Below are 21458 nucleotides of genomic sequence, written 5' to 3'. Positions count from 1 at the left end.
TCTTAAACAATTATTTTAGCTCGGTATTCGTAAACGAAACACCTCAAAGTGAATTCCAAACTGAAACCTGTGAAAAGTCTGGGGTAAACTTACTCACTACGGTAAATATAACAAAAGAAACAATTAAAAGGTGTATAGACAAACTCAAAGTTAATAAAACACCAGGGCCTGACGGTTGGCATCCAAGAATCTTAAAGGAAATGAAAAATGAGATTGTTGTTCCATTAGAAATTATTTTCAAGAAATCCATCATATCCGGAGATGTCCCAAGAGAATGGAAGCTAGCTAACGTTACTCCCATATTCAAAAAAGGTGACAAAAAGAAACCAAATAACTATAGGCCTATTAGTTTGACTTCGATCGTAGGAAAAATAATGGAAACTATCATCAGAGATGCTATCGAATATCATTTAGAAAGTAACCGTTTGATAAATGATAGCCAACATGGTTTCAGATGGAAACGTTCTTGCGTGACTAACTTACTCGAATTCTACAACACAGTTGTCTCGAATTATGACAAAAGAAACAATATAGATTTAATATATCTAAACTTTGCAAAAGTTTTTGATACCGTCCCACACGAAAGACTACTTACTAAATTAGCTTTGCATGGAATAAGTGGTAGCCTATTAGGTTGGAATAGTAATTGGTTGAAAGGTCGAAAACAGAGAGTTGTTTTAAATGGAAAAACTTCTGGATGGAAAAGTGTTGCAAGTGGAGTTCCTCAGGGTTCCGTTCTTGGGCCACTTCTATTCATAGTATATATAAATGATATAGACCATGGACTAAAATCTACTGTTTCCAAATTTGCTGATGATACAAAACTGTGCGGAGTGGCAAATGATCACTCAAACCAATTAGATATTCAAGAAGATTTAGATCAATTACAGCAATGGTCTGAAAAGTGGCTAATGAAATTTAACACAAGTAAATGCAAGGTAATGCACATAGGTAAAAAAAACAGTAAGTATGATTACAAGTTATTTGGAAATTCGTTAACAAAAGTGGATAGTGAAAAAGATCTCGGCGTAATTATCAGTAACGACCTCAAATCATCCAAGCAGTGTATTTCAGCCTCTGAGAAAGCAAATAAGATTCTGGGATTGATTGCGCGATCTTTTGATTTCAAAAGTCCATCACTCATTAACAAGCTATATAAATCGTTAGTTCGTCCACATTTGGAATATGCTGTTTCCGTATGGTCACCGAATCTCATTAAAGACATTGACACTGGAAAAAGTACAACGGCGAGCCACAAAACTGATTCCAAATATCAAAAATAAATCATACGAAAATCGACTTAAGCACATGAATCTGTTTTCCCTAAAAAAGCGTAGACTCAGAGGTGACTTGATACAGGTCTTTAAGATTTTAAAGGGAATTGACAACATCAAAAGTGACCAAATTTTCACATTGAATGAGAATCAGACAAGAAACAATGGTCTCAAACTGTCCGGAAATAGATTCAATTTGGAAGTAGGTAGAAACAACTTTGCCAACCGTGTAGTTAATGAATGGAATAAACTTCCTGCACAGGTAGTGCAATGTAGTTCAGTTCGAAGCTTTAAGAATCATTTAGATAAATACCTAAGTAAGATGCTGTAATTATTATAATTTATGTTATATTATTTGTTTTTGTTTTGTTATAATTTGTCTGTCTGATTTTCATTTATTATTAGTTATATGTCAATTTATTATCATTTACTATTTACCTGTTTGTTATTCAACTATACCAATGCATTTATTTATGTATTTTAATTGTTATTTATATTGTTATAGTTTTAATTTATTATTAATATGATTTTTTTTTTTTTTTTTCATCCGACCTAGATATGGATCAAAAGGTCTCCTGTCGGCATGCTTTGCCTTTGTAATCCATACAGTACATGTACGTATATGTATACACTTTCGCTTAACGACCAATTTGGTTAACGACGGCGCGCTGGTCCCAACTGTCGTCGTTAAACGAGGAGTACCTGTACTAAGTCTTTTATTGCCTATTCTTGCTCATTTCCCTACAACTTCACTCCACATACCATAAATTTTGCATTTATTTTTCTTATCACTCCATCTTTACAATCAGTCATGGCGTTATTATAGTAAACTCCAGCTATATCAAACTAATTGGGGGGAAGGATTGGTCATTATACTGAAAGTACATTCACCATGCGAGAGGTGAATGCTAGGGTAGTGGGTCAGGGATTGGAGATGGTTAAAGAAAATGGAGAAAAGTGGGAGGTGAGCCAGCTGTTGTTTGTGGACGACACTGCGCTTGTGGCAGAGTCAGAGGAGGGATTGAGGAAGCTGGTGGCAGAGTTTGGGAGAGTATGTGATAGAAGAAAGCTAAAGATAAATGTGGATAAAAGTAAGGTGATGAGATGTACAAGGGGTGAAAGTAGCAGTAGACTGGAAGTGAACATTAAGGGAGAGCGACTGGAGGAAGTGGATAGTTTTAGATACTTGGGTGCAAGTGTAGCAGGAAAAGGTGGAGTGAAGGTGGAGGTAGAGTGTAGATTGAGAGAAGCGAGTAAATGCCTTGGTGGTTTAAAGAGTGTAATGAGGAATAGACATTTGGGAATGGATGCGAAGAGGAGACTGTATGAAGGAGTGATTGTGCCAACAGCACTGTATGGGGCAGAAACGTGGAACATAAGAGAGGAAGAGAGAAGGAGTTTGAATGTGTTTGAGATGAGGTGTCTGAGAAGTATGGTGGGGGTTACTAGGCTGGATAGAGTGAGAAATGAGGAGGTGAGGAGGAGAACAGGGGTGAAAAAGGATTTGGGAGATAGGGTTGATGAAAGAATATTAGGATGGTTTGGACACATGGAAAGAATGAGTGAAGAAAGACTAGTAAAAGAGGTATGGAAGGCAGATGTGGAGGGAGTGAACATGAGGGGACGTCCTAGGATGAGGTGGATGGATGGGGTGAAGGGGGCTTTGGGGAAGAGGGGAATGTCTGTTGAGGAAGGAAGGGAGAGGACGGAAGACAGAGGTGAGTGGAGAATGGTTGTATATGGATGATGTTGTGACTGCATGAGGAGGAATAGGCGGGGGGGTGGGGGCCGGGGTAGTATGTGTGAGTAAATTTTGACGCAGCCGGAAGGGATTTCTCCCCGTCCTCGCTTTATATGCAGAGGGGGACGGAGAGGGGGGGTCGCCGATTAAATGAAGCGGCCTTGCTGTGGATGTGCTGTGTCTTGCAACACTGCTTCTGACCCAGGGCGGTGGGCAGGGTGCAGGGATGACCCGTCATCCAGGAGGTGCTCAGATGAGTGGGAGGGGTGTGGAGTGTATTTAGGGATGAAATGGGTGGGAGTGTTTTTATGCCTTTCCCTTTTTGGCTACCTCCCTTGTAAGGGGGAAAAAGCCTTGGTATATGTATGTATGTACATACTGTATGTACATATGTATTTAAATTCCCCATGCACCTGCCATCCATAATGAACCTTGCACTGCATATACTATAGGCCTATAAGTTTGACTTCAATCATAGGAAAAATAATGGAAACTATCATCAGAGATGCTATCAAACATCATTTAGAAAGTAACCGTTTGATAAATGATAGCCAGCATGGTTTCAGACGGAAACGTTCTTGCGTGACTAACTTACTCGAATTCTACAACACAGTTATCTCGAATTATGACAAAAGAAACAATATAGATTTAATATATCTAGACTTTGCAAAAGCTTTTGATACCGTCCCACACGAAAGACTACTTACTAAATTAGCTTTGCATGGAATAAGTGGTAGCCTATTAAGTTGGACTAGTAATTGGTTGAATGGTCGAAAACAGAGAGTTGTTTTAAATGGAAAAACTTCTGGATGGAAAAGTGTTGCAAGTGGAGTTCCTCAGGGTTCTGTTCTTGGGCCACTTCTATTCATAGTATATATAAATGATATAGACCATGGACTAAAATCTACTGTTTCCAAATTTGCTGATGATACAAAACTGTGCGGAGTGGCAAATGATCACTCAAACCAATTAGATATTCAAGAAGATTTAGATTAATTGCAGCAATGGTCTGAAAAGTGGCTAATGAAATTTAACACAAGTAAATGCAAGGTAATGCACATAGGTAAAAATAACAGTAAGTACGATTACAAGTTATTTGGAAATTCATTAACAAAAGTGGATAGTGAAAAAGATTTTGGCATAATTATCAGTAACAACCTCAAATCATCCAAGCAGTGTATTTCAGCCTCTGAGAAAGCAAATAAGATTCTGGGACTGATTGCGCGATCTTTTGATTTCAAAAGTCCATCACTCATCAACAAGCTATATAAATCGTTAGTTCGTCCACATTTGAAATATGCTGTTTCTGTATGGTCACCGAATCTCATTAAAGACATTGACAGACTAGAAAAAGTACAACGGCGAGCCACAAAACTGATTCCAAATATAAGAAATAAATCATACGAAAATTGACTAAAACACATGAATCTGTTTTCCCTAAAAAAGCGTAGACTCAGAGGTGACTTGATACAGGTCTTTAAGATTTTAAAGGGAATTGACAACATCAAAAGTGACAAAATTTTCACATTGAATGAGAATCAGACAAGAAACAATGGTCTCAAACTGTCCGGAAATAGATTCAATTTGGAAGTAGGTAGAAACAACTTTGCCAACCATGTAGTTAATGAATGGAATAAACTTCCTGCACAGGTAGTGCAATGTAGTTCAGTTCGAAGTTTTAAGAATCATTTAGATAAATACCTAAGTAAGATGCTGTAATGATTATAATTTATCACATATTATTTGTTTTTGTTTTGTTATCATTTGTCTGTCCGATTTTCATTTATTATTAGTTATATGTCAATTTATTATTATTTTCTATTTAACTGTTTGTTTATTATTCAACTATACCTATGCATTTATTTATGTATTTTATTTGTTATTTACATTATTATAGTTTTTATTTATTATTTTATCATATGATTTTTTTTCACATCCGACCTAGATATGGATCAAAAGGTCTCCTGTCGGCATGCTCCGCCTTTGTAATCCTTTGTATTCCTTATATCAGACAAATGATCAGTAGGTCTCACTAGGGTCAATATAGCTGAAATTCGATGTAATGAGATTTGGTATGGTGAGGGTTTACAACATACATAACCCTGCCTCACACTAATATTCTCCTCAAACATTTCATTTTCCTTATTTTCAACTCACACATATCCTTTTTTCCACTTTACCATTTTTTTTTTCTGTTTTGTAGACAACTTACCTCTCATTCCATACATTGCCATGAATCCTCCACAATGATTTTCCATCCACTTTGTCTACAATGCCACTTTTTCAATATCTTCTGCTCTCTTCTGCTATTCTCATCTTCCTATTCTACTCTACAACTTCTTGACATTTATTTTATAATTCTTTATCCCATCCAGTTGTCTAACCTCTATCACCCTCTTAAGTTTTCTTCCTCTTCATCTGGTCCATACTATCAACTTCAAAACTCACTCTACCTCTGCATGGTATATTATTCCTCCAACAATTACATCTAGTAAACATCCCTCAAATTTTGTTTACTAGATCATAGTCTAACATTGCTCCTGACCCTATCATTTTAAGAAGTATATTTGTACTTTTGGCCACCCTTTATATGGGGGAAAAGGCCTTATGTATATATATTCTTGTTTTATTTTTGTATGGGTGTGTAGAGTACTTGTCAAATGTATGTGGCACCTACCCCTTGTGTCTGCATATCTATGATGAAAATAGGAAGGCATTTTCAAAGGTAAAATTATGTAGACAGAATGTATCTAGCAATGCCCGACTGTCATGCTGGGCCAATAGAGTGGAACATGAGAGAGAACCCTGCCAGTCGCTCCCACATTGCCATGGGAAGAGCATTTACAAGTAATCCCTCTCTTCAGGACCTTGCCTTTTTTCACAATGTTTTTCTTCATTTCCTTAGGGCCTGTATCGTTACCATGGCCCCTACAAAGGAATTAACTAAATATATAACTGCCCAAGTCATTGGACTAAAGGACAGGCCATGAAACTAAAGAAATCAGTGAAATGCTGAGGGTGGCCAAGTCCAAAGTCAAGAGATAGATGGTGCAATTTCAGGAAGGAGGGCTGGAAACACCATTCCAGTAACATGGTACAGGGGGTCATAAGAAGACTTCTCTTTCAGAGACTTTGCTTTTGTCAGTGGATTTCACTCTAAAGTACATTACATGATGTTCAAAACCCTTAGAAAAGTCTTCTTAGGATGCCCTATCCTACCTTTCTGGGATGGTATCTCCAGCCATCCTCCCTTCCAAAATTGCACCATGTATCTCTTGAATTTGGACTTGGCCACCTTCAACATTTCACTGATTTCACTAGTTCCATGGCCTGTCTTCTTTAGTCCAATGATTCAAGCAATTATATCTTTAGATAATTCCTTTGTAGGAGGAATGATAATGATACAGACTCTAGGGAAATGAAGAAAACCAGTGTAAAAAAAGGCAAGGTCTCAAAGAAAAGAGTTACCTGTAAATACTCCTACATCAGTGTGGGAGCAACTGGCTGGGTTCTCCTTCATATTCCACTGTTGGCCTAGTGTAACAGCAGGGGGTTGCCAAATATGTTCTATATACATAATTTCACCTCAGAAAATGCCTTCCTATTTTCATCATAAATATGCAGACACAAAGGGTATGCACCACATATGTTGGATGAGTACTGTAGATATCTACACACATACCGTATTTTTCGGCATATAGTGCACGACTTTTTTCCGTTGGAAGGGCCTAAAAATGGGGGGTGCGTGTTATCCAGTGGTGCGCATTATCTACGGCCTACGATAAAAATTCTGCGGCTGTGTGTGTAATTTTTTTCACAACAACGTGACGATGTTGGCCGTCACAAAGTCGGGACGGCACACTTCTCCGTGACGTTCCGTGAGAACAAGAAGAACAGCCATGGTGACATGAAAGAATACGCCAGCATGGGCTATATAAATATTTGGTATAGGTAGGTATCTATCGAATCTTATTTTTCATGTAGGCCTAAACACCATGAAACATGATCAATATTCATGATATTTGCCCATGTTCACAGCATCCTAGTTTGAATTTTTATGTTGGCTTTGTTGCTTCACTTTAGGTATGGTACAAATTCCGTTGCGGCCATTCATAAACTCGTGTCAAACACCTGACTACAACTCCCTCTTTCACTCACCTCGATGAGAGACTGTCCTATTTCACCACTGTCATTGCAGGTTCAAAGCTAAAATGAAACAGTCTGTAGTTTGTTCCAGTATTAAATAAAAAATGGTAAAGACGAATTATTTCCTCAAGATATAAAATGAACATTTTCTGTAAAAATCCCAAATTTTTCTGTATATTTTACTTTCAATAAACTTTTTTTAGATCATATTTCCTACAAACTATTTAAGCTACAAAGTAATAAGGGACCAACGCACAACATGAGTCATATACCGGTACATGTAGTTCCGGCTTTTTCTTAGTTGTGTCCTGATTGATGCCTAAACTGACACTTAATTTAGTGACAAATCAACAGATTTCCCAGCGGTGGCTCTAGCCAATGAAAAATACTAACATTAATTATCGTAGTCTATGCAAATATTTAGGATCCGTAAAACAGCACTGGTACCAACATCATGAACGTTGGCCGTTTTAGCTCACCCGGAATATGCTAGATCAGGGCCGAGATTGATAGTTCTATTGCCAATCTAGCATACACTAAACACCCTCTTGCAAGAGTTTGTTAAACTAAACGTCACTTCAGTAAAGACACTTATGAACCGAAACATAGTTTGTTGCTGCATGGCGATAAAAACTTGTACACGGTGATAAAAACTTGTAAGATGAATTATTCCCTCAGGATATTAAATTACATTTTTTTTTTTTTTTAAATCCGAAATTTTTCATGTACATTTTGTATTCAATAAACATTTTATGGCTCAAATTTCCCACAAAACAATGGACCAACGCAAGCAGGAGTCGCATACATGCAGTTCACGCCACCAGTGACTTTTCCTGGCATGCGCGTTATACGTCGGTGCGTGCTATCTGTGTACTGAGATAACGAAGTGCATGGGTGCGCATTATAACCCAATGCGCATTTTAAGCCGGAAAATACGGTACATATACCAAGGCTTTTTTCCCCCTTACAAGGGAGGTAGCCAAAAAGGAAAAGGCATAAAATCATTCCCACCCATTCCATCCCTAAATACACTCCACACCCCTCCACCCTCCCTCTCATCTTAGCACCTCCTGGATGACGGGTCATCCCTGCACCTTGTCCACTGCTCTGGGTCAGAAGCAGTGTCGCAAGACACAGCACATCCACAGCATGGCCGCTTCATTAAATCGGCGACCCCCCTTCTCCGTCCCCCCATGCATAAAAGGAGAAGACGGGGAGAAATCCCTTTGGGCTGCATCAAATTTGCTCACACATACTACCTCATGCATCACAACATCATACATATACAACCATTCTCCATTCACCCCTGTCTTCTGTCCTCTCCCGTCCTTCCTCAACGGACATTCCCCTCTTCCCCAAAGCCCCCTTCACCCCATCCATCCATCTCATCCTAGGACGTCCCCTTACATTCACTCTCTCCACATCTGCCTTCCATACCTCTTTTACTAGTCTTTCTTCACTCATTCTTTCCATGTGTCCAAACCATCCTAATACTCTTTCATCAACCCTATCTCCCAACTCCCTTTCCACCCCTGTTTTCCTCCTCACCTCCTCATTTCTCATTCTATCTAGCCTAGTAACCCCCATCATACTTCTCAGACACCTCATCTCAAACACATTCAAACTCCTTCTCTCTTCCTCTCTTATGTTCCATGTTTCTGCCCCATACAGTGCTGTTGGCACAATCACTCCTTCATACAGTTTCCTCTTAGCATCCATTCCCAAATGTCTATTCCTCATTACACTTTTTAATCCACCAAGGCATTTACTCGCTTCTCTCAGTCTACATTCTACCTCCACCTTCCCTCCACCTTTTCCTGTAGATATCTAAATCACATAAAAAAAGACAACATTATCTTCTAAAAGACTAACCTCAAACGACTCATTGAAGACACTTGGTGAAGGTTCCTGAGGTGCAGGCATGGGTGGGATGCTTAATCGCTCCCTCAGCACAGCCATAATTGAGTCTAAAACAGCTTGCGTTGATCCAAAATACTTCTCCCACACAAATCGACCCTGACGTCTAAGTGCGAGAATGTCTGCATTGGAGAATGTACGAATCAAGAAGTGAAGTTCACTTACACGAGCCTTAGGGTGTATAATGGCCAACTTCTTCCAGTCTAAGGCCTCACTCAGTGGAAGCTGCACATAATTGCCTAGAATAACTGGAATGGCACCATATTTCAAAGCTTCAAATATTCTTGTTTGAAGAATGACTGTTGAAACTTGTGATGCATTATGTGGTGCAAGAATTAAAGTAAAAGTAGACTCTTTCAATAAACCTGTTCTGGTTGTTTCTGTGTCACAGATCTGCCATTCACTCAGGTCACCATAACCACCGCTACCACGACAAGAAAACTGAAGCAGGAACAAATCATCTGTGGGAGTCTGTTGCAACTTATCCAGCTCATCCACCAACATGGCTTCATCACGTAACCCATCTGTGCCATCTAAAGGTAGTTGTCCAGAATCAATGTAAGGTCTGAGAGGGGGAAGTTCCCCTTGGAAAGATAACAGATACTTTCTCTTTGCAGGAATGATTGGAGGCAAATTGTGCCAAACATCCCCTCCAGGCAAACCAAGCAGAGGTGGCGCAATGAAGTCAAAGTTTGGTCGATACTGAGCAAAAGAGAAATGAGACTGGACAATCAGTGCATGCCCAGTATTAACCCCAGTGAATATATCCCGACTATAAAATGTTCGACCAAAATTAAGCAGTACATGATTTCTGCCATCACCATTCCAGTGAGACAAACTGTGTAAATTGGTCTCTAGTATTTTCTTGTCATAGCCTGACCTGAGATTCTCTCCAATGAGTGCAATAAACACACATGCTTCATCTGGGTCATTTGTGATGTGTGGATTGTATCCAAGGGCTTGTTTAACTGTAGTCTTAACAAATATTTCAATATCAGCAGATGTATGATATTTGTCTACATCATAAAAGTAAATGGGAAATCCCGAAAGAACAGAACATCGAGAATAGTCAAAGCAGTTGTGCATTCGACACATTTCAATAGCATGATTTGGAGATAAAGGATTGAAGATACTGTCTTCATGATTTGCTCGAATTCTTTTTGGTGCAGCTATCTGCGGCATATTCTTCTCAAACAATTCCTTCTGAGCAAGAATAGCCTGGAAAAAAGAAATACACATAGCTCAGCAATAAAAATAAAATAAAATCTCAGGTGTCAGCAAATACTTATATACATGATTTGTATTAGATGAACCAAATAACAATTAAAAAACTCACTTGTTCCACACTACTCTTAAGTCTCTCAAGTTCTGTTTTAATATGATTCTCTTCTTGTTTTAAGGAATCAATTCGAGTTGTTGCAGCAGCAATTGACTCCTGCAGCTGCAACCGTCGCTGCTCTAAGTCTCTAAGTTCATTTGAAACCGAGGCTATAAAAAAAATATATATATATATCAATTAGTCAATCAATCGGTCCATTGCTCCAGGGCAAAAGTAGTGTAAATATATGTCCTCTATTTGGCCCCCGTCTGGGGTATTAGCTGCATATTATTGTGGTAAAGTAGCATGCAGTTGATACTTTAGGGTCTATTTAGGGTGCCCCTATGGACCAGAGCCACACATCATTTTGTCTGTGATAGAGGAGGACTATGTTCACAGAGAAATGATGACACTTTTATCATACTGCGACTGTTCCTCTGTCATGCTGTCCCCCATCCCCTTGTTACTGTCCTGTACCACTTCTCTGAATATTAATTTCCTTTTTTCGCCTACCCTGTGTTAGGGGATTGAATGCTGCCACCAAGTATTCCCGATTGAATCGTAAGAGGCAAGGAAAACGGGACAGGGATTAAGACTAGGCATCCTTCCCCCCTGTAGCACCACAGGGGACATTCCTATAAAAAAGTAAAGGCATAAGAGGGGCTAGGAGTTTTCCAACCAATACTCTAAGGTTTGGGTCTTTAACCCTGAACAGGGAACGTCCAAATTTATGATTTTGCATGGAAGTTGTACCACTTCTGGCACACCCACTTTACTTTATAACTTAGAGCACTTCTTCCCATAAACCTTTGGTTTTTATTGTTTCTAAAAGTGGGCATGCCAAAAGTGGTACAACTTCCATGCAAAATCATAAATTTGGACGTTCCCTGTTCAGGGTTAATGTGCATGGATGTGGTACAGATGAAAGTAAAAGGGAAGAGATGGGCAGTATGTTTGTGAGAAGAAAGATGGATGTGTTGGCTTTGAGTGAAACTAAGTTGAGAAGGAGAGGTGAGTGTGAGTTTGGAAGTGTAGTTGGGAGGTTTTCAGGAGTGAAGAGAGGATGGGGGAGAGAAGGGGTGGCTATACTACTAGGTGAAGAGATAGGTAAACATGTAGTGGAGTGGAAGAAGGTTTCAAGGTTAATGTGGATGAAGGTGGAGCTGGAAAGGGAGATGTGGGTTTTTGTAAGTGCATATGGGCCTGGTAGTGAGAAGAATGTAGAAGAAAGGGAGGCTTTTTGGATAGATTTAAATGAATGCATAGAGGAATTAGGGAGAAACTTCAATGTAGTAGTATTTGTGGGGGAAAAGAATACTGTCACCAACTATTTCCACTTGGATCGTAAGAGGCGACAAGAAAGGGACGGGGAGTGGCACTGGGCATCCTTCTCCTTGTAGCCCCACAGGGGACATTCCTCAACAAAAAAGTAAAGGCATTAGAGGGTCTGGGAGTTTTCCGACCAGCACCCTAAGGTTTGGGTCTTTTAATGTGCGTGGATGTGGTACAGATGAGAGTAAAAGGGAAGAGATAGGTAGTATGTTTGTGAGAAGAAAGATGGATGTGTTGGCTTTGAGTGAAACTAAGTTGAAAGGGAAGGGTGAGTGTAAGTTTGGGGGTGTAAGTGGGAGGTTATCAGGAGTGAAGAGAGGGCGAGGGAGGGAAGGGGTGGCTATACTAGTAAGTGAAGAGATAGGTAAACATGTAGTGGAGTGGAAGGAGGTTTCCTCAAGGATAATGTGGATGAAGGTGAAACTGGGAAAGGAGATGTGGGTCTTTGTAAGTGCATATGGGCCTGGCAGTGAGAAGAGTGAAGAAGAAAGGGAGGCCTTTTGGATCAATTTAAATGAGTGCATAGAGGATTTAGGGAGAAATGTCAATGTAATAGTACTGAGAGACCTTAATGCTAGGGTAAGAAATGGTCCAATTGATGGAGTGGTTGGGAAATGTGGAGTTCCAGGAAAGAATCGTTGTGGAGAGTTGATGGTGGAAATGTGTCTAGAAAGAGAGTTGATGATAGCAAATACAGTGTTTCAGAAGAAAGTCATAAGTACACATGGGAGAGGGTGGTGGATGGAAGGGTGGTAGATAGAGCGTTGATGGATTATGTAGTGGTAATTAGGACTATGATAGGAAGAGTTAAGGACGTACATGTGCTAAGGGGAGAGGGTGGGGGAATATCAAACCATTTTTTGGTGGAAGGTAAGTTGAGAGTGGAGGATAGATGGAGAAAGAGGAAAGGGACAAAAGGTAGGGAGGTGCTTAGAGTGAACTCTTTAAATGAAAAGGAAAAGGAGAAGGAGTACAAGAAGAAGCTGAGGGAGGAGTGGGAGGGAGTGAAGGATAGAGTAGAGCTGGGTGTGGAGGAGGAATGGGGATGGTTCAAGGAGGGAGTCACAAAGTGTGCAAGGATGGTGTGTGGAACAAGAAGGATGGGAGGAAATAGAAGGAAGGGTAGTGAATGGTGGGATGAGGAAACAAAGAAGGTTGTAGAAGAGAAGAAGCGAGCTTTCACAGATTGGTTACAAAATAGGACAAGGGAGTCATATGAGAGGTACAAAGAAAAGAAAAGAAAAGAGAAGTAAAGCAAAAGGTAAAAGAGGCAAAGAGGAGAGCAGATGTGAAGTGGGGTAAGAGTATGACAGAAAATTTTGAAAGTAATAAAAAGATGTTTTGGAAAGAAATTAAGAGAGGAAGAGGAGGCAAATCAAGTAGAGAAGAAAAGGTAAAAGGTGCAGATGGAGAGATGATAATGTAAGAGAAGGCAGTAAGGGGAAGGTGGGCAGAGTATTTTAGGGAGTTGCTAAATGTGAAGGAGGATAGGGAGGAAAAGATAGTTGCAGTGGGAAATTCTAAGAAAATGACCGTGATGAGTGAGGAAAATGGAGGAGAAATAAGGAAGGATGAAGTGAAGGCAGTTGTTAAGATGATGAAAGCAGGTAAGGCACCTGGTTTGGATGGATGCCATGCAGAATGTCTAAAAAAAGGAGGTACAGTGATGGTGGACTGTACTAGCTGGTGAGGTTATTTAATGTTTGCTGGAGAGAGGGTAGAGTGCCGGAGGACTGGAGGAGTGCCTGTATAGTTCCACTTTACAAGGGAAAAGGGGACAAGTGTGAATGTAGTAGTTTCAGAGGGATTAGCTTGTTATGTGTAGTTGGGAAGGCTTATAGGAGGATCTTGATTGAGAGGATTAGGAGAGGAACAGAGGGAGTAATTGGTGAGGAACAGTGTGGATTTAGGACAGGTAGAGGTTGTGTAGATTAGATCTTTGTGGTAAGACAGATATGTGAGAAAGCTATAGGAAAGGGGAAGGATGTTTTTTGGGCTTTTATGGATCTGGAAAAGGCTTACGATAGGGTAGACAGAAAGGCACTGTGGGAGGTTATGCAGATATATGGGATAGGAGGAAAGCTTCTAGGAGCTGTCAAGAGTTTTTATAGGAGTAGTAGAGCTTGTGTCAGGATTAGAAATGGAGAGTGAGTGGTTCGAGGTAAAGGTGGGACTTCGTCAAGGATGCGTTATGTCACCCTGGCTGTTCATCTTATACATGGATGGGGTAGTGCGAGAGGTAAATGCAAGGGTAGTGGGTCAGGGATTGGAGATGGTTAAAGAAAATGGAGAAAAGTGGGAGGTGAGCCAGCTGTTGTTTGCTGACGACACTGCGCTTGTGGCAGGATCGGTGGAGGGACTGAGGAAGTTGGTGACAGAGTTTGGGAGAGTATGTGATAGAAGAAAGCTAAAGATAAATGTGGGTAAAAGTAAGGTGATGAGATGTACAAGGGGTAAATGTGGCAGTAGACTGGAAGTGAGCATTATGGGAGAGCGACTGGAGGAAGTGGATAGTTTTAGATACTTGGGTGGAAATGTGGCAGGAAAAGGTGGAGTGAAGGTGGAGGTAGAATGTAGATTGAGAGAAGCGAGTAAATGCCTTGGTGGATTAAAAAGTGTAATGAGGAATAGACATTTGGGAATGGATGCGAAGAGGAGACTCTATGAAAGAGTGATTGTGCCAGCAGCACTGTATGGGGCAGAAACATAAGAGAAGAAGTGAGAAAGAGTTTAAATGTGTTTGAGATGAGGTGTCTGAGAAGTATGATGGGGGTTACTAGGCTAGATAGAGTGAGAAATGAGGAGGTGAGGAGAAGAACGGGGGTGGAAAGGGAGTTGGGAGATAGGGTTGATGAAAGAATATTAGGATGGTTTGGACACATGGAAAGAATGAATGAAGAAAGACTAGTAAAAGAGGTATGGGAGGCAGATGTGGGGGGAGTGAACATGAAGGGATGTCCTAGGATGAGGTGGATGGATGGGGTGAAGGGGGCTTTGGGGAAGAGGGGAATGTCTGTTGAGGAAGGACAGGAGTGGACAGAAGACAGGGGTGAATGGAGAATGGTTGTATATGGATGATGTTGTGATGCATGAGGTGGAATGGGTGGGGGGATGAGGGTGAGGTAGTATGTGTGAGCAAAATTTGATGCAGCCCAAAGGGATTTCTCCCCGTCTTCTCCTTTTATGCATGGGGGGACGGAGAGGGGGGTCGCTGATTTAATGAAGCAGCCTTGCTGTGGATGTGCTGTGTCTTGCGACACTGCTTCTGACCCAGAGCAGTGGACAAGGTGCAGGGATGACCCGTCATCCAGGAGGTGCTAAGATAAGAGGGAGGGTGGAGGGGTGTGGAGAGTATTCAGGGATGGAATGGGCGAGAATGATTTTATGCCTTTTCCTTTTTGGCTACCTCCCTTGTAAGGGGGGAAAACCCTTGGTATATGTATGTATGAATGTATGTAGGAAATGAACCAATAGATGGAGTGGTTGGGAAGTGTGGAGTTCCAGGAAAGAATCGTAGTGGAGAGTTGATGGTGGAGATGTTTCTAGAGAGTTGATGATAGCAAATACAGTGTTTAGGAAAAAACTTAAGAATAAGTACACATGGGAGAGGGTGGTGGATGGAAGGGTGGTAGATAGTGTTAATGGACTATGTAGTGGTTGATAGGGGTATAATAGGAAGAGTTAAGGATGTACATGTTCTAAAGGGAGAGAGTGGGGGATATCAGATCATTTTTTGGTGGAAGGTAAGTTGAGAGTGGAGGATAGATGGAAAAAGAGGAAAAGGACAAAAGGTAGGGAGGTGCTTAGAGTGAACTGCTTAAAAGAGAAAGAAAAGGAGAATGAGTATAAGAAGAAGCTGAGAGGAATGGGAGGAAGTGAAAGATAAAGTAGAACTAATAGTGGAGGAGGAATGGGGATGGTTCAAGGAGGGCATCACAAGATGTGCAAAAATGGAGTGTGAAACAAAGAGGACAGGAGGAAATAGAAGGAAGGGTAGTGAGTTGTAGGATGAGAGAGCGAAGAAGGTTGTAGAGGAAAAGTGAGCTTTAACAAATTGGTTACAATATTGGATGAGGGAATCATATGAGAGGTACAAAGAAAAGAGAAGTAAAGCATAAGATAAAGGAAGCAAAGAGGAGAGCAGATGTGAAACAGGGTAAGAGTATGACAGAAAATTTTGAAAGTAATAAAATGATGCTTTGGAAAGAAATTAAGAGAGAAAGAGGAAGTGAATGAAGTAGAGAAGAAAAGGTAAAAGGTGCAGATGGAGAGATGATAATGTAAGAGAAGGCAGTAAGGGGAAGATGGGCAGAGTATTTTAGGGAGTTGCTAAATGTGAAGGAGGATAAGGAGGGAAAGATAGTTGCAGTGGGAAGTACTAAGAAAATGACCATGATGAGTGAGGAAAATGGAGGAGAAATAAGGAAGGATGAAGTGAAGGCAGTTGTTAAAATGATGAGAGCAAATAAGGCATCTGGTCTGGATGGATGCCATGCAGAATGTCTAAAAAAAGGAGGTACAGTGATGGTGGACTGGCTGGTGAGGTTATATAATGTTTGCTGGAGAGAGGGTAGAGTGCCGGAGGACTGGAGGAGTGCCTGTATAGTTCCACTCTACAAGGGAAAAGGAGATAAGTGAGTGTAGTAGTTTCAGAGGGATTAAGTTGTTAGGTGTAGTTGGGAAGGCTTATGGGAGGATCTTGATTGAGAGGATTAGGAGAGGAACAGAGGGAGTAATTGGTGAGGAACAGTGTGGATTTAGGACAGGTAGAGGTTGCGTAGATCAGATTTTTGTGGTAAGACAGAAATGTGAGAAAGCTATAGGAAAAGGTAAGGATGTTTTTTGGGCCTTTATGGATTTGGAAAAGGCTTAAGACAGGGTAGACAGGAAGGCACTGTGGGAGGTTTTGCAGATATATGGGACAGGAGGAAAGCTTTTAGGAGCTGTCAGAAGTTTTTACGAGCATAGTAGAGCATGCAGAAAAGGCATGCTCTACTACTCCAGGAGGTGCCAAGATAAGAGGGAGAGAGGAGTGTGGAGGGGAGTGGAATTTATATGAAATGGAATGGGTGGGAGTGGTTTCTATGCCTTTTTTCTTTTGGGCTACCCCCCCCCATGTGTAGGGGGAAAAAGCCTTTGTTATATGTATGTAGTCTGGGGCAGAAACATGGAACATAAAAGAGGAAGAGAGAAGGAGTTTGAATGTGTTTGAGACGAGGTGTCTGAGAAGTATGATAGGGTTACTAGGCTGGATAGAGTGAGAAATGAGGAGGTGAGGAGGAGAACGGGGGTGGTAAGGGAGTTGTTGTTGTTGTTGTTGTTGTTGTCGTTCCCTAGACTGTCTGTCCGAGCAGTCCCGTCTCCCCAAGGAATGCCATAGCCGAAACTGGGTTTTCCCACAAATCCTTTATAGAGCGTATGTTGTGTTGTTTGCGTGCATGATTGTGTATAATGCAGTCTTCCATTATGTGTTGTATGGTATGGGGTGAAGTGTTACATCCTGGGCAGCTGTTCACAACACGGTCATCCAGCCTCTTCTGGTAGCTTAGAAGTGCTGGGTGGTGACCACACCGCAGTCTGGCCAAGTGGACTCTGTTCTTTCGTGGGAGAGAGGATTCAGAAGGGTGGATATCAGGGGGTCTGGCATGTAGCAGTGTGTTGTCTTTCAGTGTGTTAATGGAGCGGTGAGTGATATGATTATGAATATGTTTCCGGAGGCTGGTATTTGGTGGTTGTGGAGGAAGAGAAGAGAGTATCTGTGCGTGATAAAGGTCTTTGGGTGTTGTTTTAATGTTTCTTGGTGTGTGTGGGTGTTCTGCTATGTAGTGTAGCGGGTGTGATGTGTTTGTGGTGGCTGCGGCAAGTGTTTGTGTGCCTCTCATGTCGAGGTGGTCCTTGACTTTGAGGACTTTTGTTTCATGGTGTAAGTGGTCTGTAGGTGTTGTATTTGTGTAGCCTGTAATTGTTTTTAGGGCTTTGTTTTGTATGATTTGAAGGGTGTTGTGGTGTGTCTCACTGAGATTAGGACCCCAAGCAGGACTCGCATAATTCAACACTGAGCGTATGCATTGTTTGTATATCATTATATTAGTTTCTTTGTTTTGTCCAAATGTTGTTCCATTGATTGACTTAAGTGCGTTAAGTCTGGGTGTGCATTTGTTTTTTATCTTTGTGATGTGTTGTTTGAAAGACATGGATGTATCGTATGTTACACCAAGAATTTTCGGTGTGTTTGTGTGTGGTATTAGAGTGTTGTTGATGTAGAGCTGAGGTATGTATTTGTGTTCTTTTGTCCAGTTGGTGAGAAGTGTTGCTGTAGATTTGGTTGGAGCTATTTTGAGTCTGTTTGTGATGAACCATGTGTTGAGTGTGTCAAGGTATGGCTGGATTATTTCTGCAGCTTTGTCTGTGTTACGATGTGTGCATGTGATTGTTATGTCGTCTGGAGCTGCAGCGTCTACGTCGTGGGACCACCCCCCAACCCCAAGAGTTGGGGGCCAAACGGCAGCAACCACCCTGGCCATCAGCTCTACGCAGGTGGCACCGATCCCCAAGAGGAGCTGCGCCTACCTTGGTACGGGAGTTGGGATATAGGGTGGATGAAATAGTATTGGGATGGTTTGGACACATGGAAAGAATGAGTGAAGAAAGGCTAGTAAAAGAGGTATGGAAGGCAGATGTGGAGGAAGTGAACATGAGGGGGCAACCTAGAGTGAGATGGATGGATGGTGTGAAAGGGGCTTTGGGGAAGAGGGGAATGTCTGTTGAGGAAGGATGGGAGAGGACAGATGACAGGGGTGAATGGAAAATGGTTGTATATAGATGCATGAGGTGTGAGAAAAATTTGACACAGCCCAAAGGGATTTCTCCCTGTCTTCTCCTTTTCTGCATGAGGGGACAGAGGGGGGGGGGGGTGTCACTGAATTAATGAAGTGGCCTTGCTGTGGATATGCTGTGTCTTGAGTCACTGCTTCTGACCCAGGGCAATGGACAAGATGCAGGGATGGCCCGTCATCTAGGAAGTGCCAAGATAAGGGGAGGGTAGAGGGTGGAGGGGAGTGGAATGTATTAGGGATGGAATGGGTGGGAATGATTTTTATGCCTTTTTCTTTTTGGCTATCTCCCTTGTAAGGGGAAAAAAGCCTTTGGTATATGTATATATATTTTTGGCTACCTATAGCCTTCTGCCTTTTCATGTTTATCTATATACCAAGGGCTTTTTCCCCATTATAAGAGAGGTAGCCAAGTCAAAAGACATGTACCTACTCCCATCCACCACCCTTTCCTCCCTCTCAACTTAGCTCCTTTTGGATGAAGGGTCACTGCTAAAAAGTTTCTAAAGAACTAAGGTATTCTAAAGAGAACAGAATGATGCATTTACAACAATATTATGAATGGCATATACTCTAATCTTGATTCTATACTGCTAACTATAGTACAGACGATTAAGGACATCCCATAATTTGTACACATTGATTGTTCATGCATGTGGAGGATGAAAGTACCATCCTGACATAAAACATACATATACCAAAACACCTTTTCCACATTACAAGGGAGGTGGCCCACCAAGGTATGCAACCACTTTTCAGCCATCCATCACTGAAATAAGTTGCCTTGAGTGGTTGCTCAAAGTGGATGACAACAGTTTTTAGACCCTTCAATATGTATGGGATGAAGTGAAAGAGATGAGGGACATGAGAGTAGGACAACAATGGATGCATCTCAAGGACAAATTATTAGTATTTATTTGGTTATTAATACCTATTACCTCCTACCAATACACTATTCATTAAAGCTTTCATAAAAAATATTTTCACTTTGATCTTACTTTTGATATTAAGAAGTTCCTGAATTCGGCCCTTGAGATTTTCACATTTGTACTCTGACAAGTCTCCAAATGGGTCATGAAGGTCCAAAAGCAATCGACGCTCAGCATGGTAAGCCTCACTTGTAGCCTGCAGGAGTTCAATCTATCATGTGGTAAATCAGTGACAACTAAACTGATAGGCACAGATTTTCCTATTAACAATTCAAGTCTGTTAAAGCATAATACCACAGAATATACACATATACACATGTCACTCAGATAAAATGAACACCAATTAGATAACTCCTTTGAGACCATCACCAATGAGACAATTTCTATAGAAACTCTGGACAAATGAGCTAAAAGTTATTAAAAAAGATCCAGTATGGTACATATTCAATGCATGTGTTTTTGGTGTTGTTTGTTCAGTTTATCATAATTTGTCATAAAAAAGAAGTATTTTTCAGTCAACTGACAGCCATTACTGCAATAGTTTGGGGCAACTTTGCTAATAATCACACTGTTCAAAACCATTTTTTTTGTCTTTCTTCTTATATTCATATCAGAAATAGGTGTAAAATTATCAGAGCAATTGATTGGCAGCCATTACTGCTATGGCTTAAGGGGGTACGCGACACCTAGGGGTCATTTTCTAAACTATTTAGAGTAAAGAGCTGAAACTTCTCAGGTAAACAGATATCCATGTTGCCTACATTTTAGGTGAAACAGAATGATGTATGTACACATGTACACATGTACATATACCAGTAGCGACATTTAAAAGTGCACAGCATCATAATACATGGACCAATTTGTTTTATATTTTGGCTATGATTAGTCAGTAGGCACACCTAGGGCCGGTCATTGAGTAATTGAACAATTTCCTTTATACTTTTGCATACAGGCATTTCAATTTTAATGTCCGGCAAAAATAGTGAAAAATGAATTTTTTTTTGTCTTGTTTCCATTATTACTCCTAATTATTTCATCTTATTCAAAATATTCGAATGACCAGCCCTAGGAGTTACATACATACATATACCAAGGCTTTTTCCCCCTTACAAGGGAGGTAGCCAAAAAGGGATAGGCATAAAATCATTTCCACCCATTCCATCCCTGAATACACTCCACATCCCTCCACCCTCCCTCTTATCTGAGCATCCTCCTGGATGACGGGTCATCCCTGCACCTTGTCCACTGCCCTGGGTCAGAAGCAGTGTCGCAAGACACAGCACATCCACAGCAAGGCCGCTTCATAAAATCGGCGACCCCCCCTCTCCACCCCCCCCCATTGCATAAAAGGAGAGGACGGGGAGAAATCCCTTTGGGCTGTGTCAAATTTTGCTCACACATACTACCTCACCCCCCATCCCCCCGCCCATTCCACCTCATGCAATCACATCATCCATATACAACCATTCTCCATTCACCCCTATCTTCTGTCCTCTCCCGTCCTTCCTCAACAGACATTCCCCTCTTCCCCAAACCCCCCTTCACCCCATCCATCCACCTCATCCTAGGACGTCCCCTCATGTTCACTCCCTCCACATCTGCCTTCCATACCTCTTTTACTAGTCTTTCTTCACTCATTCTTTCCATGTGTCCAAACCATCCTAATATTCTTTCATCAACCCTATCTCCCAGCTCCTTTTCCACCCCTGTTCTCCTCCTCACCTCCTCATTTCTCACTCTATCTAGCCTAGTAACCCCCATCATACTTCTCAGACACCTCATCTCAAGCACATTTAAACTCCTTCTCTCTTCTTCTCTTATGTTCCATGTTTCTGCCCCATACAGTGCTGTTGACACAATCACTCCTTCATACAGTCTCCTCTTAGCATCCATTCCCAAATGTCTATTCCTCATTACACTCTTTAATCCACCAAGGCATTTACTCGCTTCTCTCAATCTACATTCTAC

At 41.2% G+C, this 21458-nt stretch overlaps 1 protein-coding gene across 6 annotated transcripts in view; it reads right to left on the bottom strand.

Annotated features, from left to right (window-relative positions):
• The window catches only part of botv (exostosin like glycosyltransferase 3), a 161672-nt gene that overhangs the window by 113066 nt on the left and 27148 nt on the right, over positions 1 to 21458 (bottom strand). For 4 of the 6 annotated variants that reach the window (XM_076203763.1, XM_076203762.1, XM_076203767.1 and 1 more), the window contains exons 3-5: positions 19560 to 19701; positions 10415 to 10566; positions 9034 to 10296 (exon numbers count right to left, since the gene is read on the bottom strand). In XM_076203763.1, coding sequence (XP_076059878.1) covers positions 9034 to 10296; positions 10415 to 10566; positions 19560 to 19701 — 1557 coding nt within the window. The remainder of the gene's footprint in view (positions 1 to 9033; positions 10297 to 10414; positions 10567 to 19559; positions 19702 to 21458) is intronic. The other 2 variants (XM_076203766.1, XM_076203765.1) reach the window with 2 other exon arrangements.

The sequence above is a fragment of the Oratosquilla oratoria genome, chromosome 20 (genome assembly GCF_046742065.1).
Source record: "Oratosquilla oratoria isolate Oo_2021 chromosome 20, ASM4674206v1, whole genome shotgun sequence".
Taxonomy (NCBI): Eukaryota; Metazoa; Arthropoda; class Malacostraca; order Stomatopoda; family Squillidae; genus Oratosquilla; species Oratosquilla oratoria.
The sequence above is the reverse complement of the archived record's forward strand: the minus strand, read 5'-3'. Positions and strand labels throughout refer to the sequence as shown.